We start from the raw sequence: 26,878 nt of genomic DNA on the forward strand, positions 1-26,878 counted from the left end.
TAGGAAATTGAAAAAACTGTCAATGCAATTTTTCAAAATATTTCTTTTTAACAATTTATCGTTTTGAAAAAATATTCAAAAATTATTAGACGTCGGATAATTTAATTATCACAATTGATCTCCGAAGTAATTAATCAAAAAATAATTTAATTACAACGCGCTTTCAAAATGAAGAAAATAAATCCAATTACTGCTGCTCGACTAAATGAACAATAAAAAGAAAACAATAAATAATAATTAATCGAATGGTTTCATACATTTCAATTGTCACGAGTAGTTATTTAACGTTAGGTAAATTAATCATCGGTAATAACCAATACAGTATCAAATGAATTATTATTGAAATTAACTGTTTTCATTTACTCCAAGCTATATATTGTAATTTACCATATATATTTATATACATATATATATATTAACAAATACATATCGATATGTCAATAGTCATAACAAGACAACAGAGCATGCGTTGCGTTTGAAATTGTGATTGAGGTTTCCTCACACTTTCACACACACACATACTCACACTCAATTATATGTGTACATATATAAATATATATGAATAGACGTATGGACATCTATATTTATCACATAAATTTAAAAAAAAATGTTTTTTTCTCACATCAAGTGATACTGACGATGTATATTGGGGTACATGACCCCGACAGGTTATATTTCACAGTAGTATAAAAAATATTTCACTTGATTGATGAATATCACATTGGGTTTCGTTATAATTATTACTGTGGACTGTCGTGTATCATGTCACTCTAATTATTGCACATGTAGAAAATGGTTGAATAGCCTGGTCTATATACAGAGTGAGCGAGTGATAAAGAGGGAGATGGGGGATGAGAAATGTAGCCAACAAATAGATCTATATGCATTTGTGCAAACAAACTCTTGCAGTCATTTCTATCCCGTTCTATTCCTGCGTACTATCACCCTTCTGTATCATCTGTCTCTATTCCCTTCACTTTACTCTTCTCTTTCACTCTTTGATTAATTAATTAATGAAACGCAATACCCGACGTCAGCCTTTACGGTTTAGCATTTTCCCGTCACAGCTTCACGCGGCAATTTCAAAACTTTACAACATAATTATATTATTATTCTTATGTGAATTAATAAATGTCACGGTATATTATATTTTTAAAACTCATTTATTTATGAGTTTAATTTATTTAAAATTTAATCAATAAGAGTTTATAAATAAAAATGACAGCAATTTTGCAGAAAGCTCGTGAATTTAAAATACTTGCTACCGTTGCTTGACAATGAAATATTCAAACACATGAATTGCTAAAGCTTGTAATTACACGGAATTAATCCTAAGTTTACTCACTACTGCGGTTTAATTGTATTACTCATAATATCGATCTCGCCATAATGTGAATTGAATTCAATTATTTTAGATTAAATAATAGTTGTATAATTATAATAATGATAAAATTCAAGACTTATTAGAATTAAAACCGCGTAAATATTTAACTTAAATTAATAGTAAAATTTAATTTTAAAATAGTGAATAAATTTAAACATGGTGTTGGATAATTTTGCAGAATAGAATGAGGTTGGAGATACGAAAGATGTAAATACGTATTGTAGAAACTCTAAAAGCACTGACTCTAGTCATACTACTGGGGGAGTTTACTAAACTCATGCATGTATGTATGTATTATACATTTATACGTATATATGTATAGATAGATAGATATATATCCGCAGAACATTTGTGCTTACACAACTCTAAGGCCTTTTCTTATCTCTATTTCACCAGCAGTCGTAAAGCTTGACCTGAGATTCACTAACGTTCCTTTAAGAATGTCTTTTCATACACTTTGGAATCTACTGTAGTACAAAGTCACTTGCCATTTATTCTATTCAACCATCTCACCAATTTATTTTAGTGAGATACAACAAAATAACAAAAAATTTTAAAAAATATTCCTCGTCCTTTTCCCAGTTCTCTATCTGATTCCTCTCCCACCCGTCCCTTTTTATTTATTTATTTAAAAATAAATCAATTTATCATACCCGCGTATAAATATCAAAGACAAATATCACGTCGGAGTTGGACGTATTTGAAGATAAAATTGAAATATAAAAATAAAATCTATCCAATATTTCAAACCGTCAAAGTGCGAGGGATGATTTTTATAACAAGAGTACCATCGGTCATCTTTCTTCTCGCCAGAATAAAATACTACGTCGACATTAGAGATGAGATGACTCTGTTGGAAGACCGATAGTTGGATGAAAACGACACGTTCAAGTAAACTAAAACCTTTGCTATAAGACCGTTTCATCTTATGAGTCACGGTTAAAAAAAAGCAAGAGAAGAAAGAAGAAGAAGAAGAAGAAGAAACCGAAGTAAAAAGTATAAAAATATTTTTCTACACATACGTACACAAAATACCAGAGTAGTGTAAAAATGAAAATAGGAGTAGAGTAAAAGCAAGAACAAGCAGAAAATAGTGTAAGAGCAAAGAGTACAGCGCCACACTGCGGCGTATTATTGATCGAGTCTCCCCTGTCTACTCTTTACCTCCTTCCCTCCGTCCGAGACTCCCTCACTTACTCACCTACTCACTCATTCACTCATTCACTCACTCACTCACTCACTCACTCACTCTCTCACCCTTTCTCTTGAAGCAGAGTACCAAGTCCTCTTGGAATTCTACCGCGGGCACCACGCCACTGGTAGATGGCCCTTAGGGCTGCCCGAGCACACATTCCGCTCCCCTGCAATTGTTCCAATCCAATTTACGAATTGGAAACGATAATGCCGTATTCCCGCTGACCTCTGCCAACCGTCTGGTTTCTCTACTGCCATCACCAGTAGTAGTCCACTCTGCATTACTCTCCAGCTAGTTCTTGCGTGTATACATATACATATATATATGAATGTCTGTACATGTACAAAAGCACATACATTTATCTATGGCAATGTAACCAAAAGGGAGAGACAGAGAGAGAGGGCTGAGAGAGTGAGTGAGTGAGTGAGTGCCCGTAGGGACAATTCAACAGTCACACGAGTCACGAGAAATTTCAGGCTCTCGGATAATGTGTCGGCGTGCCGCTAGAGGTCGTATGTCCAATAATTACCCGTAGCTAACGTTCTCCGACGAATGTATATATACAATAGTAACTACAGTCGGCAGAAGACATATATATGTATATATATAACAGCGGTTGGCGATGGGCTAGTAGTGAACAGTTTGGGTCATTCCTTCGGGTTCTGTTGTCACTTTAGCTAATCGACATTGGAGTTAACCCCAACCTATGTTGATGTCTAGTAACGTTTAGCAATAGAACGCGGTTTACCTCCTTGTTTACTCTATATATTATCTGTTTTGTTTTACTTTTAGACACATATTTACTTGACAATGTATATTTATATATATATATATATATATATATATATATATATATATATATATGGGGAAAATATGTGCTGATGTATGTTGTCTACAAAAGCTTGAGAAAATGTGGTATTTATTTGCTTTGAAGCGTAATACTCTCGACAGCAACACCAGGTTAATTGCGGGAGTATAAACGTGCAAAGCTTTTCAGAAAATAACGCTGACGATGCGAATGAGGTTAAACGATGAAACTTTACGTTTAACTGCTCACATTTCACTCGAGATATGGTATACTAATAAGTGAATGATCCGCAAATGGATTATTCATTTAATGACTATATATCTATATACATATGTATCATATATATATCGTTTTATCTATATTTCTGTTTCCTGAATCGCTGAAAACCATTTCCCTATCCAAGCTGATTATAATCGCAGCAAATAAAATGGATAAGCGTTTTGTCGAGAATATAATATACATATATATATATATATATATATATATATATATATGATATCGGATTTTGTATATTTCTCGGGTCAGTTGTACAATATTCGAGGAGATTTAGTTTGAGAATTCGATTTACTATTTAATTGTACATTATTTAGTATCAGTAATGTATATTTATACATATAAATATATATATATCCACATATATTTATGCATAAAACAATTAATAATGTATTATCGACTTTTGTCTACTCAATTATACATTTTAATACTTAATCCCCTTTTAATACTATCAATGATTTCGATCATAAATTATATAATAATACATATTTTATAATAAAATAAATTTTGTTTTTAATTATTAATTAAAAAACTATATCGCTATTATAATTATTATTATCAGATATGAATTATAAGAGATATTGAATTAAATAAAGTTGTAAACTTTAGCAACGAGGGTGAAATATCACATCAAATGCTCCATTTATTATTTTATTAAGTATAATAACCGTGGAACGTTTAATATTTAAGGCTTGCGTTGGGTAGTTGAATATAGTTTATTACAGTATTGTGTATTGTACATATACATATATATGTAGGTGTGGGTAGTATAGATATATATTTATAAACGTCACTTTATGATTAAATCTGCTCTTGGGAACAATGACTTGACGGCAATAACCCAAGAACCAGCCGTTAATGTCGACTTTAGTTACTCTCAGTCGATATTGATTCTCGTGTAAGTTTCGAAGAACAAGTAATACCCCTTTTCTCTTATGTACAATACAATTCAATACAAAACTAATACGTGCACGCCTCGTATTTCTAACACTCACTAGTCCATTACCGGTAGTCGTGCAACGGGTATTTGGTGTTTTGTACTGTAACTGCTACAGAATATAGAGTATTTACAGTTTACTGTGTGCATATAATGTACATATATAGGTATATGTATATATAAACAGCACCACGATCAAAACCACGAGATACAGGCGCCGCATGGCACCGTTCTCTGCCCATTATTTTATTGCAAATGTCAAAACGACTTACGTATTACACAGCTGGCTGCAATTACCAGCCCACGCTGCTCTCTGCTCCTCTGTCTCTCTACTTTGAATTCTATTTTATATCTATGTACCAAACATTTTGCATTCTAGGCGCATTCACGGCTTTAATTCTAATTTTTTAATTATTTTTAAATTTTTTCTTACACTGTAAAAAATCACCGGGGTAAGTCCAAGCGGTGTAGGTGTTAAAATTATCGGTGTTAAATTTACCCCCGAAAGCGGTGTGAAAATAACGCCGCCACAGGTGTAAATATTCTTTACCGGTATTGAAATATTTTAGTTTGTGAATATTTTTACTTACTCGATCACTATACTTGTTAATAAATGATATTTTTTATTAATTTTCATAAAGAACTGACATTGTTTGTGTTTTATAATCTTAAAAGTTAATGCTCCAAGCGGACGCAGTTTTACCCTGCTTTTACACCGGAATTACTCTGCTTTTACACCGATTATCCCGCTTTTACACCGGTTACCTCGATTTAACACCGGTATTTTTAACACCGGTGAATTACTCCTCCTACACCGGTGTAATTTTATTTTAACACCGGGCGGAGTTAAAATGAGTCCATTTTTAACACCGCTCTTTTTACAGTGTACGAGTTAACTCGGAAAATTTCCTATGAAAACACAGTAAAAAATATTGTGTATCTGTGTTAAAAACGGTCCATGTTAAATTTTTTGTGTTGATTATTTTGTGTCAAATCAACACAATTCTCTGTGTTACTTTAAAATTTTTAATCGATCTACTATTCAACACTTTAAAAATGTTACCTAGTACAAAAATCGATATTATCAACATTTATTAAGTGTTACTTTAAAATTAACACTAAAAAGTGTTGAAGCGACAGTTGAATTGTCTTAAAAAATGACTTTCTTCTATTCACGCGGGAAGCGCCATTAAGCATCAGTTTTGCTTGATTTGTTATTATTTTTGTGACATTGATTTTATTTATTTTCAATTAGACATAAAAAAATAAAGTTGACAAAGTTCATGATTCGTATAGTTTAAAAAAAAAAAATTGCATCTGTGGCTTCTTTACTTTTCTACGTGCACACATTTTTATTTTTTATTTTTGTTTTCGTAATTAATTTGTTGATAAGAAAATTCAAAAATTGTTAACTGTCTGCTAACTTTAGGATCATGTTTATTATCACAAAATAGTTCAATGATAAATAATAGTTGTTGACACTTTTGATAGCGTAAAAATAATTCATAGTACGAAAATAAAATGTAAAAGTAAACATTTCTTTTGTGTCGCCATTAACATTTAAAAAGTTGAAGTTACTTCTCATATTACTCGAATTGTGTTTTGAAATTTTAATACAAATTTTGTGTTGAAATTCAACGCAGTCTGTGTTGAAAAATAACACAAATATTGTGTGGACCGTTTCTAACATACAGATTGTGTTGATTTTAACACAACATTTTTTACTGTGAATAGTTAATTCGATGGAAATTCATTCGTCTGATTAATTTTAAAATTATTTTTTGTTCAAGTATTAACTGGGGAATTAATTGAAGAAAGAAAAATTTTTTTCTGCGATTATCTGATGCTTTTTTTTTAATTAACTTCACCCACTTGTACGTGGAAATTGAGCGAAAATGAAATTATCCGGGTTTGTAACCCCGTGGGCTTAAAGAAATGGCTGAAATAATAAGGGCACATATTCGTCCAGTTTTTAGACATATGCTGCCTAATTATAAGTACATATTTTTATCAAAACTATTTTTCATGCGGGTTGAAAAATTTTAGTTAAAAATGTCCGCCATTTTGATTTGCTCAAGAATTTCGAATAAGTAATAGGCGTTACGGCTCACATTTTTTTGTTTAATTAAAAATGATTTTGTGGCTGTCTTTATTGGTTTTCGAAGTACATGTATGTAAAGATCGATAAAATATTTCGCTATGGCATTTAAAATTTACGCCGAGTATTGGCAACGTTCTACAATTTTTTATCTTCGTTGATTCTTTTAAAACACGTGTACCATATATAGATATTCTTGTTGAAAATAAAATTTCCTATACGGGTCTGAAAAAATGAACTTTTTCATGCTCGAAAGCGAATAGTTTTTCGATCGATAAATTCATGAAATAATATGTAGTCAAGTAAAGGAGACCCGGAAAATTATTTTTTGAATTTTTGGAAAAAATCGTATGATTTGAAAACTTTAATTTTTTCAATAAAATTGAATAATTACGACAATTTATATAGAATTTCAAGTGAAAAATATGATTTTCAATGCAATGAGAAAGTAAAAGTGCCGAAAAAAAATTTTCCGAACATAATTTGTATTTCTAAACAAATTTTGGTACTCAATTTTTTTGGTTTTTACCCCCGTGGCGAAAAGAATGACAGTTTTTACTAAAATTACTTGTATGCTGAAAAATGAAAAACATTCAATTCAAAATCGATTTGTCGGATGGTTGCTTGAATTAAAAAAATTAAAAAATACTCGGAATATTAGCAAGATATTAAACTCGGAAAACTCGAACAAAATGTCAATTGAGCGAATAATAATTCTCGTTGATATTTAAATAGGTGAATTTTAAAAGTTTTACGTTAACATGGAGATGCCGATTGTCTGGAAAAATTCCTCGGAATATTCCCTAAGAAATATCCTGGTGCACGATGTAAATGGCAGAAGAGGTATAAGCAGGGAGGGTTTAGCTCGAGTGTAGAATTGAGTTGAGTTGAGTTTGAGTTTGAGTTAGAGTTGAGTAGCATTAGCTTACAATGATCGAAGAAGTCACAAGTAAGTAAGAAAAGTCCGGTATGGGGATGATGGGTAACCGGATAGACGATATAGTCAGCTAGGTCGCAAAAGTACACGGGAAAAGAGAATAAGTGAAATCTATTCTATCCCTCTGACCTTGCCGTTACAAAGTTTTCCTAAGACTTGAACAGAATCGTTTTTCAAGTCTTTTACAAAAAATTGAGATGCAAAGAGTCTGCGGTAATTGAAAGTCTCCTTTCCTTTCCTTTCCCTTACCCTTTTCACCAAGAATGAGAAAATTTTCTTTTACTTTTTCAACAACTACCTTCTTATATATATAAAACACTTACAGCGACATTTTTGCTTCAATCTTCATCGCTATTTACCTCTTTTATTTCATAAAATAAGAGAAAAAGGCTTTAATTCAATCCTTCCGTGGATTAACCATTAAGTAATAAACGTCCCATTTCATTTTCTTTATAAACAATTCTCTTGTATTTTATTTTTATTTTTTATTAGTTTATTCTCTTGTTCTCATTTTATTATTTTTACTTTAGTAAATTAACCAACCGTTTTTATTGATTACTTCACTAATTAACCCACGCCAAGACAAGCCTCGTAAAGTCTTTTGTGTAAATTTCATTACTGCTTTATTTAAAATAGTATTGACACACCAGAAAAAAAAAACTTTATTATTTTGTACATTCAAAGGCTTAACCCAGTAAGACAAATATTTACCATAAATTTAATTTTAAAAATTAACTAAACAAAAATAACTAATTAAAATTTTAATGTAAAATAAATCTTTTGAATATTTTTTTAAATCCATTGAAAGAAAAAAATTAATAACAACTTTTTTTTAAATTTAAATAAATTATTCATTAAATTTAAAACAGAGATTTACAAGTTGAGCCATTAATCTCCATGAAAATAAATTTTTAATCATCTTAATTAACAAAATGAAAACTAATAGTTTAAATAATAATTAGTGTTTGAAACAAAAAATCTTAATTAAAATTTAAATATAACCAAAAACTTTTCCATCGATTTAGTATTAAATAAACATCTAATTCAAATATTCCAGTACTTCAGGCATTATCCATATTTCAAATTAACACGAATAATTAAACCCATTGAAATGAAAATTATTTATCTTGTATTCGATAACTTTATTTTCATGTCATTACCCGATAAATTTATTCCGCCCAACTAACAACCCTTAAGAAATCCCTAGAAAAAATAAATAAATTAAGAGAAACCGAAAAAAAAAATAATAAATAAAGTATGAAAAATAAGATAAGACATTCAAGTGCACTTAATTATTTCTGCTTCATAAAAATCTACCCAAGTATTTTATCTGAAAATATAGGTCAACGAGAATTGACTCTATGAAGAAGAAAAAAAAAATATATATATATAAGAAGGACGGATGGACGGGCGGAATAGTCGTAAAGTATATAAGAGTTCAAAAGCAAGTACACTGAAAAAAATAATCGCTAGCTGCTAGCGATTTTTTTCTTTAGCAGCTAGCGATTTTTAATCGTTAGCTGCAAGCGATTATATCGCTAGCGGCTAGCGATTTTTTCTTTAGCAGCTAGCGATTTTTAATCGTTAGCTGCAAGCGATTATTTCGCTAGCTGCTAGCGATTTTTTCTTTAGCAGCTAGCGATTAAAAATCGCTTGCTGGAAGCGATTATTTCGCTAGCTGGAAGCGATTTTTTCTTTAGCAGCTAGCGATTAAAAATCGCTTGCTGGAAGCGATTATTTTGCTAGCTGGAAGCGATTTTTTCTTTAGCAGCTAGCGATTAAAAATCGCTTGCTGGAAGCGATTTATTCGCTAGCAGGTAGCGATTAAAAATCGCTTGCTGGAAGCGATTTTTTCTTTGGCAGGGAGCGATTAAAAATACGGTTTTATTATTGAAATAAATATATAAATATACATATTCATATATATTTATACATATATATATATATATATATATATATATATATATATATATATATATATATATTATATATTTATATATATGTATAAATATATATGAATATGTATATTTATATATTTATTTCAATGATAAAAACAGTATTTTTAATCGCTCCCTGCCAAAGAAAAAATCGCTTCCAGCAAGCGATTTTTAATCGCTACCTGCTAAAGAGAAAATCGCTACCTGCTAAAGAGAAAATCGCTACCTGCTAGCGAATAAATCGCTTCCAGCAAGCGATTTTTAATCGCTAGCTTCTAAAGAAAAAATCGCTAGCAGCTAGCGAAATAATCGCTTGCAGCTAACGATTAAAAATCGCTAGCTGCTAAAGAAAAAATCGCTAGCCGCTAGCGAAATAATCGCTTGCAGCTAACGATTAAAAATCGCTAGCTGCTAAAGAAAAAAATCGCTAGCAGCTAGCGATTATTTTTTTCAGTGTAGGTCCCGATATAAAATAAGATACTTTTCCAAATATATATACATACATATATTTATAAACATATACATATATATAGATATATGTATGTATGTATAATGACAACTAGAAGTCTTTCACATGGGAAATGGCATAATATCTAGACATAAATACAAATATCTAAACACAAATATATACTCGGAAACAAACGTAGATATATATATGAATATACATTTATATATGTAGTAGATCCGCGGGCGTTCACCAGAGAGATCTGCCCAGTGCGGTATCTAATCGGCGTCCAGCGGCCGGAATTTATCGTCGTCCTTCCGTTATCCAGAGGATTATTTAGCGTCCCTGCGGAAGTAGATTGTGGATTGTGGATGTACTAACGATACTCGCATGCATGTCTGACACTTATTTAAGGTCTCAGACACTATAATCTATCGTTCATTTACTCATTCACTTCATACACCATAAATATTAATTGCATATAATCTACAAACAAATAATAATACGCCTATAAACTACAATCACTCGGAGAAAATCTCGACAAATGGAGGCGTTAACATCCTAATGCGAGTTTAACTATTTATATGCGATAAATTACTTTTCCACAACTGTAGTTTCACTTAAATAACTCTTACCCATTACGCTAATTAATTAGCTTTATATTTTTTCATCCAAGATATGGAGTTCGGAAGAGTTATAAAAAAAAATAGTGTTTAATATTTTTTTAAATTTTATGACGTTAATTAAAATTCAATATTAAAAAAGATTTTAATTATTCATTATTGAGGAAATCATAAAATATTTAATTAATCCTGAAATATGAAACTTTAAAAAAAAACCCGCATAATATCCGAACACCGAATTGCCGGTCTAAATTATAATTTTCGCGAGAACTGTCATTTGGAAAACATCTCCATAATCCTTGAAACGCGGGTATATTTTTTGCTAATTTAAAAATTTTTTATCTCGCTATAATAAAAAACGGATCAGTATTCATACAAGCAATCATATACATCTATATTAATGCACATCAATATCAATATGCGGACGCAGCTCCAGGCGTTGGCCATTAGCGCATATGAATTTATCGAAAGCCATGGAGCCAAACCGTTGAACGATAACCTCTTCATCTGATTCCACGAGTGTTTGTGAATATTCTACACCTCGAGCGTGGCGGAAATACTTGGCTTCTATTTCGCCTTCACTGGAATCTAACTGCAAGAACTCCGTCCGGCTACCAAATACGAATAGCTAACCGTAGCAAGTAAATAACCTTTACATATATGTATATTCCTAGATAAAATATATATATGTATAGCGGTATTGAAATGGAATTCAGGTCGAGGCGAGACAGCATAAATTTGAGGAAACGTAACGCGAGTCCAGGATGGATTATCTATGAACACTTGTCTCTATATCCTTCATCTACTATCTACACATACATACACACACATATATGTATATATATATTCCTCTCAGTCACCAAACGCTTTGTCATGCTGTTATTCCCTGGTTTGCTGATAGTGTGTGTGGCACCTAGCTGGCCGAGTGTACCCTACTGTGAGACTATATAGTGCTGGCGTATAGACCGTTTGGTAGCAGAGTACAGAAGCAATATCATCATGACAATAGCCCGTGTAAAGGGATGAGATGAGTCATTCACTATATCTGTATCCTCTCTTTCTCTCTCTCTCTCTCTCTGTTTTGTACAGTAGTATAGCCAGCTAGCCAGTACCGGCAGTTATACAAGGTAATGGTAGTTGAAGATGAAGGAACAAGGAAATGGTAGAGGTGGAATCCGAGGAACCACTATGACGTTAGCTTCTATTGTCACAAATGTCAGATTGACACCTCTGTTCCCGTTTAATTGGATTCGAATGTACTCGGATCCTTGTTCTCGTAGCCATCGTGGCAGTCATAGTCGTTGTCAAGACGACCATTGGCTTTGTCAACCTTTCGTGTTTACTGGTTTTCCACCTTTCATCCTTTCAACCGACCCCGCATCTTTCATCCGGTCCCTTATAACTGTTTTAGCTGTGATTTATCTTTAACCTCATCCTCTTTGTTTTCATTATGTTTTTTTGTCTTAACGCCGGCGAGCAACCAGAAAAAAATATAAAATAAAATAAAAAATATACGGAAAAGGTAAACAACTTTGTTCCGATACTTTTCTCTTTCTTACAGCCGGAAATACCTCGGGGAATTACGTTAAAACTTCGTTTACCTTGATTTACTTGTTTATTGCGTTAAGACTGCGGTATCTTCGCAAAGTTACGGCACTCAGGATCCATTTCATGATATCACTATCACATTTTTTATTTATGCAATAACAATATTACTCTATACAAGAAAAATATTGAATTACTACTTTATACCCGCTGCAAGTTATTGATTTCACAAATTAATTTAATTTAACATTTCATTCCATTTCTTCTCTTCATAAAATTCTGCATTCACTGGAAGAAAAATTGTTTATGTGCAGCTTTATTGTATTTCCAGTACTATAAAATCAATAGTTTACGCGTTACGATCGTTTGAATTTAAATAATAAAATTTTTCCACCACTTCATTCATTCACATGAATTATCTATCGTACGACTATAGTAGTAAAAAAATATATATATAAAATAAGAACACTACTGCTACTGCTATAACAGTATTTTCTTTTTTATTTATTTATTATTTAGTTACTTTTTTATGTGTATCGATAGGTGTAGATAAAGGTATAGATAGGCGAGGATATGTGAGAAGTCATGCATGACAAATTCGAGCCTGTTCTTCGCGTTTCGTTGCTTCCAAATGTTGTTACGAGTAGTATAGCTGAGTTCGAAGCTTCTACTACCTTCTATACACTCTATCATCCATCTGTGTATCCATATTTAACATAGCGGATGGAAAAAAATATAAAAATGTGGACGAGTAAGTGAGAAAGTGAATTGAACGAGTACATTTTAGAAAATGACATTAAATAAGCGAAATCCATTAAAATTTATCGTTTATTTATTAACTTATTTTTATAATAATAAACTATAAAAAATTGCGGAGCAGATTATTGTTTATTTATTTAATCCTCTTGGAGTTAAATTTACTCCAGGGAGTTTATTTTGATATTAAAACTGCAAATCGGAGTAAATGCGGATTTAAATAAAATCCAGATCACTCCGAATTCACTCCCGAAATAATAATATTAATAATTATACTGAAATTAGCCAGCGTCCAATAGTTTTTGGATTTTTGAAAAAAAAAAAAAAAATGCATTTGTAGTATTTTCAATTTTCTACATGTGCATTTTTTTTTATTCGAAATTGAATAGTTGAAAAAAAAAATCCAAAAATTGTTAATTGTCTGCTACCTTCAGCATCGTATACACGGAAAGAAATTTTCTTTAAAAATTACCGTTAAATTCACTGTAATCGTGGGGCGAATGGCACGACCTAATCATTTGTCGGTAAGTGAGATAATTTTTAACTTTTTTTCAAAAAATTTTACCGTAGTCTACTGTAAATTTTATTCAGTTTTCGGTAGATTTTATGAAGTCTACCACAAAATAAATAAATTTTTTATTTAAAAAATGGTAATCAATAAAAGCGTCGCATCATATCCCATGATTACAGTGAATTTATAAGTAATTTTTAAAGAAAATTTTTTTCCATGTAATAATAATAATTTTTATTAAAAAAAAAAAAAATTTTAAGTTTACAGTCCCGAGTAAAAATGAAATTATAGTTTTTTGACCAAAAAAATAATTTTAAGTCGATCGCCGAACGACCGCTGCATCACCGTCATTTGGCGAAAAATTCCGCCGCACGCTTCGAAAAAAATCTTCCATTACCGCCGCACCACAGCCGAACGTTTCGAATTTTTGAGTTTTACGCTGCCACACCACAACTGAAGCACCGCTGCACACTGACAAAAAAACAGAGGATAAATTACGTAAACATACTTTTGTAAAATTTAACAAAACTCAAAACTATTTCAACGAAAATTTATCATTCCGTGAATATTTAATGCCGAGTTTGGTAATGGAACAGCCAAAATGAAATTGTTTCTGATGGAATTGGCAACTAGGAGTAATTCAAGTTATATATGGGCTGATGCATTAGGCGATGGATGTTGGTCAGTACATATATATATATATGAGAGGAAGATAGAGATGCTTGTCCATCTGCTTATAGTATATCTCGCGTGACCACGTTCATCTGATTGCTCCATCATCCTTGTACATGATTAGGGCGCCGTCGATGCTCTATCCCCTTTGGGAACGTCTATCTGTCCATCTGAATTATCATTATCACCGGAGACGTCGCCGGGACGACAGCAATGCAGTGGTCAATGATCGATTTCCCGGTTTCTCCACAAATCCCATAGATAAACCGGCATGCTTTTGTTGATCCTAAACAATCCTTGCATTAGCAATTGTTGCACTCCATACTACCACCCATTCATATCGTATCCCCATTCATTCAATTTTTATCTCAATTCACAAACGTCCCCTACTTCGTCCTCTCCTACCCCAGTATTTTTATTTAAATTAAATATCACGATAATTTTTTCGAATATTTTATTTCTTTATTTAATTTACTGATGTTAAATATTATTTTTTTTTCACTTGAACGTTTTCTGATATTTTATCAATTAATTCATAGCACGATTTTTTTTCATTCAAATATATATTATATATATAGTACAAGAAATATCTTTAATTAAATGCTAGTTAAAATGGAAATAAAAAGATGAATTATTTCATAATGGGAATAGAATTGATAATACGAAGCAGACGATGTAGAAATGAAAAAAAATACATATATATATATATATATATATATATATATATATATAATAATGTCTACAAGGAAATTATATATCTATATATGCAAAGATTGGTATGATATTTTATTCATTTTTCTTGTTCTATTCTTTGTCTTGGATGTGTGCCATATACTGGTACGACAGGGAAACTAGAAATTTTCTCTGTGGTAGTAGTAGTGGTACAGGTTTAGTAATAGTGGTAGTAGAATAGGGATGCAGCGCAGTAGTATAGAACAACGCCAAGAGCTACATCCGCGGTATGAAGGCTATCGTAAGAGTCGATTGCTATGCAAACACCGTGTGCTGCTGATCTAAATGGAGAGAACGTGCTTTATTTTTCGTTATTCCCCTTTCTTTTATAACTTTTTCTTTATTCTTTGTATTACGGCAGATCTATACGCTGTTATCCAACTTGGATTTTTTACTGTTATCATTATTATTATTTTATTTTCTTGTTTATATATTTTACTCGAATCTTCACTCGCTACTCGACGCCGTATAACTGTGAAAAATTTCGGTGTAAAAATGGATTCGGAGAACTTTACACGACCGTGTAGTATGAAATAACGGGGTAAAATTCTCTCAGTATAAATTTTCCATCCGTGTAATTCTAATATGGTGTAATGTACTTTTTTTACACCATTCCGTTTTAGTCGTTGTAATTTTGATTAATGAGCGACAAACGATCATTGAATATTTTCAATTACTTAACTAATAACTACATTAATTAGTATTTTGAACATTTCAATATTTTTATGATTAATTTTCTTAACGGAAAATTATCAAGAATTGTACATTTACACGTATGCAAAGAAAAAACAGAATATTAAAAATTAATAAATAATAGTAAAGAGTAGAATCTGTTATCAATAATTAGTACTATTATGTACTTAATGCAAAGTAGTTTACTAATTTTTGTAGATTCCTAAAAACTACTATCAATTATTTCAAAAAGTAAGTAAATATTATTACTTTTAGGTATATAAATACGTGACTTATTAGTGAAAATTAATTAATTTATGGCGTACATCTATTAAAAAGTAATGATTGGTCAAATTAAGAATTGCTATCTTAGATACTGATTTTTCCAGCCGAAAAATTGCAAAAGTTACTAACTTTTATTTTATAAATTCGATATGTCTGATCAATTATTAGCTTAAATATCATTTATTCATCATTATAAATTAATTTACAATATACATAAATCGAATGAGTGGTAAATAATAAAATGAAAAATTAGTATACTAGATACTGATTTTTTGCTCATAAAAATACCGAAAACTTTTAACTCTTATTTTTTAAATTCTATCCCATTGACTAATAATTAATATAAAATGTCATTTATTCGTTATTATAAATTAATTTATTATATATATAAATCGAATAAGTGGTAAATTTTTTAAATTTTTCTATGTTTATTTGAATAGTAATAAATAACTGTAGATACCAATTTATCGATTCTTTTTCATATTAATTTTAATATACGAAATTACAAATTTTGCTCTTCTATGTGTATCAAATTTTAATATAATTAATAGCCATTTTGTAATATATAATGATCCTGGTTTGATATTAGTATACAAATATACTAATTTTAAGTCAAAAATAAACTACAAACTATTAAAATTTTGAGCATCATTTTTTTCTGTACTGCGGTGTAAAAATTTGTAATTTACGCCACCTAAATTTAACACCGAATTTGGTGTAATTTTCACGCCAACATTTTTACACCGAGACATTTACACTACACCGGGTCCAAAAAATTTTTTACAGTGTAGAGGAAAATTTACGCGTTTCAGTATATATATTTTATAAAGTGCAACGGTGTCTCGTAGTTACAAACTATACTGCTACACTACTTTCGTCGCCTCTTAGTTCAGACCAAAACTAAACACTCAGCTAACAGTACATATTTTTTTTTTTTTTTTTTTTTTATTATTATCGCAAAAAGAATAAAAAAACTTAAAGGTAAAAAGAAAAGACATGTTTGTCAAGTGTTTGTACTGTTAGTCAAGACACTTTATGTACACACTACTTGTGAAATTGTGGAAATGTAACTTGTTATCTTTCGCCATTTATCCTCACAATTTTTCTCTGACGTTTACGTTTCTTTTTTTTTTTTAATTAGTTATTAAATATTTATTTACATGAGTGTAATTTTTAATTTATAAATATTTGACAGATAAATATTTAATTAAAAGATTTATTTATCATGAAAAAAAAATTAACTTGAAAATAAAAGTTAATATAAAATCAAAAAGTTATACCCGAGTTATAATGAAAAACAAAATATGAAAATTATGTAATAAATAGTTTATGTTTCGGTAACACAGTAACTTTAGTACAATTGGAGTTGAATACATTTCAAAGTGTTAAACTTTAAGGACTCAGTTATCTCAAAGACTGACAAAGAGATATAGACTAGAAAAGTAAAACAAAGACGAGGAAGAAGAATAAGAAGTGCAATGTTATGTCGGTGGAAAATGTTACTGAGAAATTCTTGGTGGTTCTTCATTTTTCGGTGCTCTGGGGACTTCAGTCCCTTGTTACTGAAAGTTCGAGCTGTCTATTTCCGTTAGCGCAAAACCGCACTCTCATTCCCTTTATCTATTCTCGTTATTGTTTTTTTTTTTTTTTTTTTTTTTTTTCCAATTGCTTTTGTATTTTTTATTTTATTTTTACCAAGCAATATTGAGTCGAGAGTATCAGTACCAATACCGTCAATCTCATTGACGTCAAGTCGCATTGAATGCTCTATCACGTGTCTATCAATTTCATTTTATACTTGAAATCTATCGACGTTGCTCTCTCTCTCTCTCTCTATATATATACACAAAGTCATGTGAATATTTAAAATACTAATGCCGTAGTTTAATATAACGAGATTTCAAATAAATAATGTTTATACTACCGCGTATTTGTGTTCATACACTCTGCCTCTTCGAAATCCAATCACAAGTCAATAAAATTTATATTTCATTTAATTAACAATTTAATTATGTCTATTCAGCCATCAATTACTTTAGAAATTATTTCATATAAATTTTTCATTTGAATACTTCTTTCCAATTAAGGAATCAGTCACGACAGATCTGATAAAATTTTTTTTTTATATCTATCACGATCTCTGTACATATTTTCAGTTAATTATAGATTTTAATACGAAACGGAGTACGCGGATAAAATAAAGTATAGAAAATTTGACAAAAAAAATTATTATTATTTGTCAGTACTCGTTATTAAAAAACATTAAAAACTTGTTATAGATTTGTTTTATAACAATGGAATAAAATCACGTACTGTAATTTAAATTATAAAACAAATTTATTTTTGGTACTAAAAAAAAAAGTTAACAATGAAAATAAAAGTTGAAATGATATTTTGAAATAGTAATTACTCGCGGAAAACTCTGTAACTCGTAAACAATTCAGTTTATATACATCTATATGTATATATGTGTGTGTATGTTATGTGTGTTGTTAGAAAATAGACACAAAGTGGGCAGCGAGATTGAGTAGAAGTGTTGCGATACTGTCAGACCATTAGAGTGTGAGATAGTAACGTAGTACAACCTCCAACCGAAGTTTAGAACCATTCTAAATCCAACTCCAAACAAACTCTCACAGCCGTTGTGCGGCTCCACTTCCTGCCTGAGGGAAAATGTCTTGATTCTTGGTATAGAATGTTGTATTTACTTGACTTGCGTTGTTTCCCTCTTTCCCACAAACCGAGAGCTTTTTCCCTTATTTTTTCAGTGCAAGACTTTCCCCTTTTTCATTCCTGCCTGCCTGCCTGCCTCCTTCCATTTCTTCCGTTACTTCTTTCTTTCTTTTATTTATTCTTTACTTTGCTATTTTATTATTTTTTTTATACTCATACACAAATCCGCTTTACTCAATTCCCCAGGCTGAATCTTATTGAAATGTCGAAACTTGTGGTTTTAGAATGTAAAATTCAATTCACCGTGTACGCGATCTACTGGCATTATATATCTTTGTATTCAAATCACTGTAAACTGAAATAGAATCAATTCAAATATTATACCCCAATGGTAAATCCTCACTAGTGTTGTAACAGTACAATAAAGTTAACTAGAATAAAAAAAAGAATATGTAAATTCAAATAAATGGATTTAATAATAAATGCCGAACAAAATTACACAGAAAAAAAAATTATTTACTCAAAGTAAGTACTCTTGATTCAAGAAAATTTTTTTGAAAATTAATTTTCTTGAGTAGAGTAGAAATCGTTTCTGGCGAAGACGAATTTTCTCACGATCCTGAAGTTAGCAGAATAATAAATTTTCGAATTTTTTTTTCAACAATTCAATTAAGAAAAAAAAAAACTAAAAATATGCACATGTAGAAAATTTGAAAAACTGTAGGTGCAATTTTTTCAAATATTTTTTTTTTTATAATTTATCGTTTTAAAAAAAATCCAAAAGTTATTAGACCTTGGCTAATTTCAGTATCATATTATTTCTAACCGAGACAAATTCTCTTGGCTCAATAAAATCTTGACTTGATCCCCAAGAACGTTTTTTGTCTTACAAAATATTTTCTCGTTAAAAGAAGAATTTTTTTTTTATTTGAAATAATTAAAAAAAAAAGCGAACATTGAACGGGTTTCGAACCGCAATTGATCAGCGTTGCGAAGCACTTCCGTGCGATAATAAAATATATAATATATTTTTATTGGCTTGTATGTAATTGATTTAATTATCGATATTATACCGGAATGAGAAAAATATGAAATAAAGAGTAAATTAAATAAAAAAGGTAAAATAAATAATCTATCATTTAAAATGCTCATTGAAAAAAGCGCAGGGTTCTTTTAAAAGAGTAAAAGGCAAGTAAGAAGGAAAAAAGGAATGATGTGAAATGGAAGGACAGATTACGTTTCTACGAAGCACACGGGGGTGCTTTCAGCTACATTATTAATATGCCGACTCGCAAGCTTTTGCATGCACGATATATAAAGCTGTAGAGAAGGTAAAGAGAGAATGAGAAAGAGCTTTTCTCATTCCCTCTCTTTTACTCTCTTTTTACTTTCTTGATGGCAGGTGCACACTACTATATATTTATACATATATATACATGTGCAAGCGCGAGTCCAATCGAAGTTAGAAGCGTTGGGACACGACTTGGAAAAGGCACACGATGCGGCGCGGTGAATTGGCGTCGGGTAAAACTACCTACTGTACTGTATATAGTTGGGGTAACTCCTAGAGGCTAGGGGTAGATAGAGTTTGATGGGGTAAATAGAGAGAGAAAGAGAAGGCTGAAGACGGAGATGGAATTATAGAGTAATGGATAAGGAGTAAGAGGGAGGTAAGAAGGTGATGGGCGAGATACGGAGAAATAAGAAAGACTAGATTGAGAGAGAGTGAGTGAGTGAGTGAGTAAGATGGAGATGTGAAGTGAAGTGAAGTGAGACGTTGAGAGTGGGACGGAAACTTTGCTGTTCGATATTTTCTAAATCGAGCAACTCTGGCTCGACAAAACTTACCAACTGAAATTGCTACGACCACGCGCATCCTAACATCCTCGATGTCTTCGTCCTCGTCTTATCCTTGTCAATGTTGTCGTTGTGTAGTAATTTTAGTAGTAGTAGGAGTTGTAGTTGTAGCAGCTTGGTCGTCGATGGTTTCCATCCCCTTTTCATACTATGACGTGTACCTCATCTTAATCAATCTCATGATCGTTCAATACTCCTAGAAAATTATCAGATAAATGTCTTATGAAGTCTTTACATTGCGATCGATTTATATTAAATATTTTTAATAATTTCGTTTCGCCAAATGAATCGTTTATTTGAGAAACCCCATAATTCATGTTTTTTACGAAATTGGGTTTTTGGCATTTTTGGGTTCTTTGGATGTCCCTCCATAGAAATCAATCAAAATATGCATCAAATCAGCGTTTAAAAAAAATTAACGGGGTGACAGCAATTTCATTTAATTGAGAAGCCCCATAAGTCAATGACTCAAATAAATATATGCAGTTTTAGTTTTACAGAAATCATTTTTTTTATTATTTAAAATTCGCGCTTTTTTGGGAAATTAATTTCAAATGTTGTTTTATTGTTGACTGTTATATGACTAATTAAAGTGTTTAAATTAATCATAATTTTTTGTAATTTCTGAGTTTCAGAGTTCAAATACATATTTAATACTTCATTTTATCAGTGTAATAAATGCTTTGAGTGGAAACATTTAAAAAAACAATGATTTTATAACTTTTTTTTTCCGTTTGGTTGAGAAACCCCACAAGTCAATCAACTTTAAATAATTTTTTTAAGTAGTTTCAGTTAAAAAATTGAATTTTTCTTGTTGGAATCTTTTTCAGAGACGCTAACATTATTGTATTCAATTATTTGTTTTTTATTTTGATGTCAAGTTTTTCCAAAAAAATGTTTTTTGTGTTTCCTGAAAAATTTTGTTTTCTTGACTTATGGGGTTTCTCAAATAAACGATTCAAATAAAATCACAAGTATATTTTTTGAATTTTATTACACTTTTTATTGTTAAAATGTATGAAAAAGAAATATATTCTATCCTCTTTTGGACAAATTAAATTTTCTTTATCCCTTAGTCGAAAGTACGCACTTCCCTCCCTAATTTTAAGGCCTAAAATCTCATTTCCCTCTCCTGGTGGAGTTACACGCGCCCCACTTATATCGCCGGGAGCAAAAAATTTTTTCGTGCCTACGGAAACAGCCGGCTGCTGCCATCTACTGAACGTCTACCACTTTATCAATAAAATTTTTGACGATAACATCATAGATCGTTGCTTTATTTATATATATGTCAGTGTTTTTGTGTCTCGTTGTTTGTGATATTTTAAGTAAACAGTGTACTTGCAATAATAAAATGACTGAAAAAGTATCATCTGATGACTTTATGGACGAGGATGAGGTGATAAAAGATTTTGATGCAGAGGCGAGGTTACTTATTGAAAGTTTATGTATTCATTTATATATTTTTTATTGGCAGGGAAAAAAAACTTGTTCATAGGCATAAATTTATTTCTTTCGAAAAAAAATAATTTTTTTTTATTTTTTATTTTTTATAAGTATAATTATGTCTTTTTTTTTGTTTTGTTTTTGATGCCTGCCCCCGCCGACCAGACGCACTCGCTTCGCTCGTGCTTTCAAATGTCGCGGGGCAGGCATCAAAAACGCAACAAAAAAAAAAAGAGAGACGGAAAAAAATTAAAGTTTTATGTATGTCCGAAAGAGGCGCGTCAATAGGGAGCAAATAAAAAAAACATGGCCGACCTGTCAGCTGAAGGCAGAACGTGGTTGTATTGTTTATAGTATTCAAAAATGTAATTAATAAACGTACTTTCGACCAGGTATAAAGAAAAATCGTATACACCACACGGGAAGATAGTTGAAAGCCCTACCCTGTGTGTCATGATGCCCTCGGCTTCGCCTCGGGCATCTTATCACACAGGGCAGGAATTTCAACTTTCTTCCCTTGTAGTGTAATATACTATTTTTTTTAAACCGCGAATTCATCGCAGATGTTTCTGATCATATTCTAATTACTCCTATTATCGTAGAAATATTTTAAAATTTTTTATGTATGAAAATGAAGTAAACCAGAATAATCTGTTCTAAACAGTAACATTTATTTCTATCAGTGCAGAAAAGTTAATCTTTAATATTTAAACTGCTTCGAAGATCAGGACCATACTTATAAGCGTCTTTTACTGGATTTTCAACCGGTTGATTCGTTAAAAATTCATTTTAAAAAATATTAAAAGAATTTACCTCCAAGTGAAGAAATATTTTCTTTGATTCTCATGTTATTTTAATTAAAAAAAATTACTATTTAAAAGTAATCCGACATAAATTATAAAAAAAATTAATTACGTTTCTCTGAAATTTTATGATATTCGTCTTGATATTTAAAAAAATCGAAATTTTAATTGAAATAACGACGAAGGCGAACCAAAAATAAATTATTAAATTATTTAAAGTAATTAAAAAATTGTCTCATTGTCTAATAATGAATTTGCTTTAAAAATTATATAAGATCAATAATTACCTTCATAATAGAAAAATAAACATAATTAAATTTAAAAATTAAAACTTTTCAACTCGAGAAATAGAACAAACAGTAAAAGAGGAGTAGCAAAGACAGTCCTTTAATTAGATTAATAAGAGAACGATATTGACTTTCATCTAATTATTTTTAATTATAATCCTTCATAATTGAATTAATATCTTCAAATTATTTAAATAAAAAAAATCAACTGTAGCCCGATCAATAAATTAAAAATTTCAATGCATTATTAAATCATATGATAATTTAATTATTTTAATTAAACAACGGTAATTAGTAATTCAAGTAACAACGATAATTCATTTAAAAAAAAAAAGAAAAATTATTTAAATTATATGTGGGAATTAAAGTTTCAATGGTTGCAAGTACAAAGTAATATATTATAAGTTACGATAGGAATCATGAATATGGATATAACATAATACCCATTTAATTTCCGGGGCCAATAACAGACTAGGTCAAAAATTTCGTTAAAGTTTATTTAGCTCGTACTACACTCCATTGCAATGTCTGTCTGTGATGTTAATTCGTTTTTCTGGCGAGCCAACTACCGACGTTCACAACTACTTTCTTCAATAATATCTTTCCTCCGTCTGACCTTAATTACATTAACTTGGCGCAACCATTCAACCTCTCGAGAAGCTCAAAAAATAATTATTTTTATTTTTATCACCAGCTTCTTATATTTTATATATTATATATATAATCCTCATAATCATTAATAAGAAATAATTACACTCAAAAATTTTTGTATCTGGAGATCGGAACTTTCGCGGAACGAAAACGATAAAAATTCACGTAATTCGACTGCTCGAGGGGTAGTTCCGGTTGGGGGTGGCCTAAGATTTTCGGCTGACATATCAGCATCTACACGGAGAGAAATTTATGGTAACCGTTCCTAGTACGTTTATGAAATATCATCCCATACCGTTATGGTAATGATTACTTGGAATTATGGGATATAGGCCCATACTTTCTGGGAAAAGTTCCCATAGGTATGGGAACAATTCCCATAATTATAGTAACAGTTCCCATATCACGTGTGAAAGAATTATGGTAATGATTACCATAATATTGTGGCAATCGTTCCCATTATACTATGGTAAACGTTACAATATTATGGTAATGGTTACTATACATTATGGTGATCGTTACCATATATTATGGTAACCATTACCATAATACTATAGTAACTATTACCATAATGTTATGGTAATGGTCACCATACTTTTATGGTAACGGTTACTATAATTTTATAGTAATGATAACTATAATATATATGGGTGCCATTCCTGTAATCGACATTTCAAAAAAAAAGGTTACCATGCATTATGGGAACCATTCCCATAAAATATTGTAATTGTTACCATAAATTTCTCTCCTTATATATGCGAAAAATTTCGGAAATCTAGAGATCTAGTAGACTTTTTACTGTGCAGGTTTTTTTTTCGTTGCGCAAAAAGCGTCCCGATCTTCAGGTACATTAAAAATTGTGGAGTGAACGCGGAGTGGATGATTTTTTATTTATTTAATTCCCAGAGTGAACTTCACTCCGAAGGAGAGATTCGGAAAATATTAATTATAAAAAAAATTACTAATACACAGCGAGCTTAGGTCTGATATTTTGACATTTGTATTTACGAAAATAATTACGAGCTCCCTTTCCATATATTTACGCGAAATGATTTTTAAAAATTATAAGCAGCTGATAAAAAAACTTTAACAAGTATAATTACACTGAGTCACAAACTGTCGTATGACTTACATCAACCATACCACGAGATAACATTTCATATTATACCGAAATATAAAATATTCCTATAAAAACTATGTCACCATAGCTATTCAATAATTTAATATTTTCACTATGTATTATAATATATGAAATTGCAATTTAGTGAGTTACTAAAACATTTTATAAATTAAAAACATGGTATTTTAAGTTCAATTATTAATATCTGAGTCAATTATTTATTAAAATAATTATGTTTCTAATTAACAGCTGTTTCTATTAAATGCAAATTTGTTTTATTCAAACTCCGCACCGGAGTGAATGCGGGTTGAAATAAAATCCGAAATCACTTCGCCCAAAAAATTCCTATTCACTCCTTATGCGGAATTTTTTTTTAAACTCCGGAACTCCGAGTAAAGTCAATTCGGATTGAAATAAATCCGTATTCACTCCCAATTTTGTACAGTGTACAATCAGTCTACTCTATAAATTTTATTTTTTACTTTAAATTGTCACAATAATTGCAACATTTTTTTCTTTTGAATTACAGGTGCTGAAGATGTATTCAGGTTTACTGGAAATGAAACGCACACGGACTTTTTCCGGCTGGTGCTACGAGATGGAAACTACCTCCTTGTTGGCGGACGGTAATTATATTATTTAAGAACATTATTTTTTTTTTTTACGTATTTCGCTTCTTCTTCTTCTTCTGCTTCTGTTACTTCTGGTGCTTTATTATATTTATATTATATTAAACTAAATTCCGTGTACTTTACTAATTGTCATGAAATGCTGGTGAAATTGTTAGGGTAAAATAATAATTATAATTTAAATAAATAACACTTAGCTTAAAGTTATATGTTTTGATGAAACAACTTATTAATTAATTAAAGTGATTTTTAATTTTTTAATTTTATGTATGATATTGAGAAAACACGTGAGCATATCTAGTTTTTCGAGTATCGTTGAATTTGTACAAGTGGATGGTCGTCGTTACTCTTTCGTCCACTCAGCAGCATTTCAACGTGTTTGTAATGATCTCGTTAAAACTTTAAATGTAACTTTTCAGTTCTTCATACCCAAGTTTTAATTCAAGTAAAATTAACCGCGCGCAGATTATTATAAATTCATTTAAACTTAAATTTACTCTTCAATAGATTTGTTTAGTAAACGAAAAAAAAATATGTACGGAAGAAAATAAAACTTAAAAATTTATTAGTTCGCAGTATATTTTTGACAAAACTAATATTTGTACATGTACTAATTTTGAGCCATCATAATTTATTAATAAATGTTAAATATTTATATGAAAATTTAAAACGTAGAAGAAAGCAAAATTTAGAAGTTCTTACTTTAGAACAATCAGTATTTGAGATACATTTTCAATGCACGAAGAGAAATTTACGATAAAAATTACTCTATAGTATGGTAATGGTTACCCTATCGTATGGTAACAGGTTTTTTTGAAATATCGATTATAGGAGTAGAAGTCATACAAATTACGGTAAGCATTTCTATTGATATATGGGTTTCATTTTTATACGATAGTGGAATCGTTCCTATAAAATAATGGTAATGATCCTTATGTCATTATGGTAATCGCTACCATACTATCATGATAATAGTTACCATACTACCGTAGTTACAGTTACCACACTATAATAGTAATTATTACCATAGTATCATAGTAACCATACTTTTGTGGTAATCATTACCATACTACCATAGTAATAGTTACTACATTATAATAGTAATCACGACCATGCTTTTGTGGTAATCATTACCATACTATCATGATAATAGTTACCATACTACCATAGTGACAGTTAACACACTATAATAGTAATCACGACCATGCTTTTGTGGTAATCATTACCATACTATCATGATAATAGTTACCATACTACCATAATGACAGTTAACACACTATAATAGTAATCACTACCATGCGTTTGTGGTAATCATTACCATATTATCATAATAATAGATACCATAATACTATAGTAACAGTTACCACACTATAATAGTAATTATTACTATAGTATGATAGTTATCACTACCATACTTTTATGGTAGTAGTAACCATACTATCATGATAATATTTATCGCACTATCATAGTATTAGTTACCATACATTATCATAGTAATAGTTACCGTATTATCTTAGTAATCATTACTTTTATGGTAATCATTACCATACTTTTATCGTAATCATAACTTTACTTTTATGGTAATCGTCATCATACTTTTAT

General features: G+C 30.5%; 1 protein-coding gene across 2 annotated transcripts in view; it reads left to right on the top strand.

The window, feature by feature from the left end:
- LOC130666268 (semaphorin-1A) overlaps nt 1–26,878 on the top strand; it is an 87,046-nt gene that overhangs the window by 37,799 nt on the left and 22,369 nt on the right. For both annotated transcript variants that reach the window (XM_057467091.1, XM_057467092.1), the window contains exon 2: nt 25,177–25,273. In XM_057467091.1, coding sequence (XP_057323074.1) covers nt 25,177–25,273 — 97 coding nt within the window. The remainder of the gene's footprint in view (nt 1–25,176; nt 25,274–26,878) is intronic.

Source organism: Microplitis mediator, chromosome 4 (genome assembly GCF_029852145.1).
Source record: "Microplitis mediator isolate UGA2020A chromosome 4, iyMicMedi2.1, whole genome shotgun sequence".
Taxonomy (NCBI): domain Eukaryota; kingdom Metazoa; phylum Arthropoda; class Insecta; order Hymenoptera; family Braconidae; genus Microplitis; species Microplitis mediator.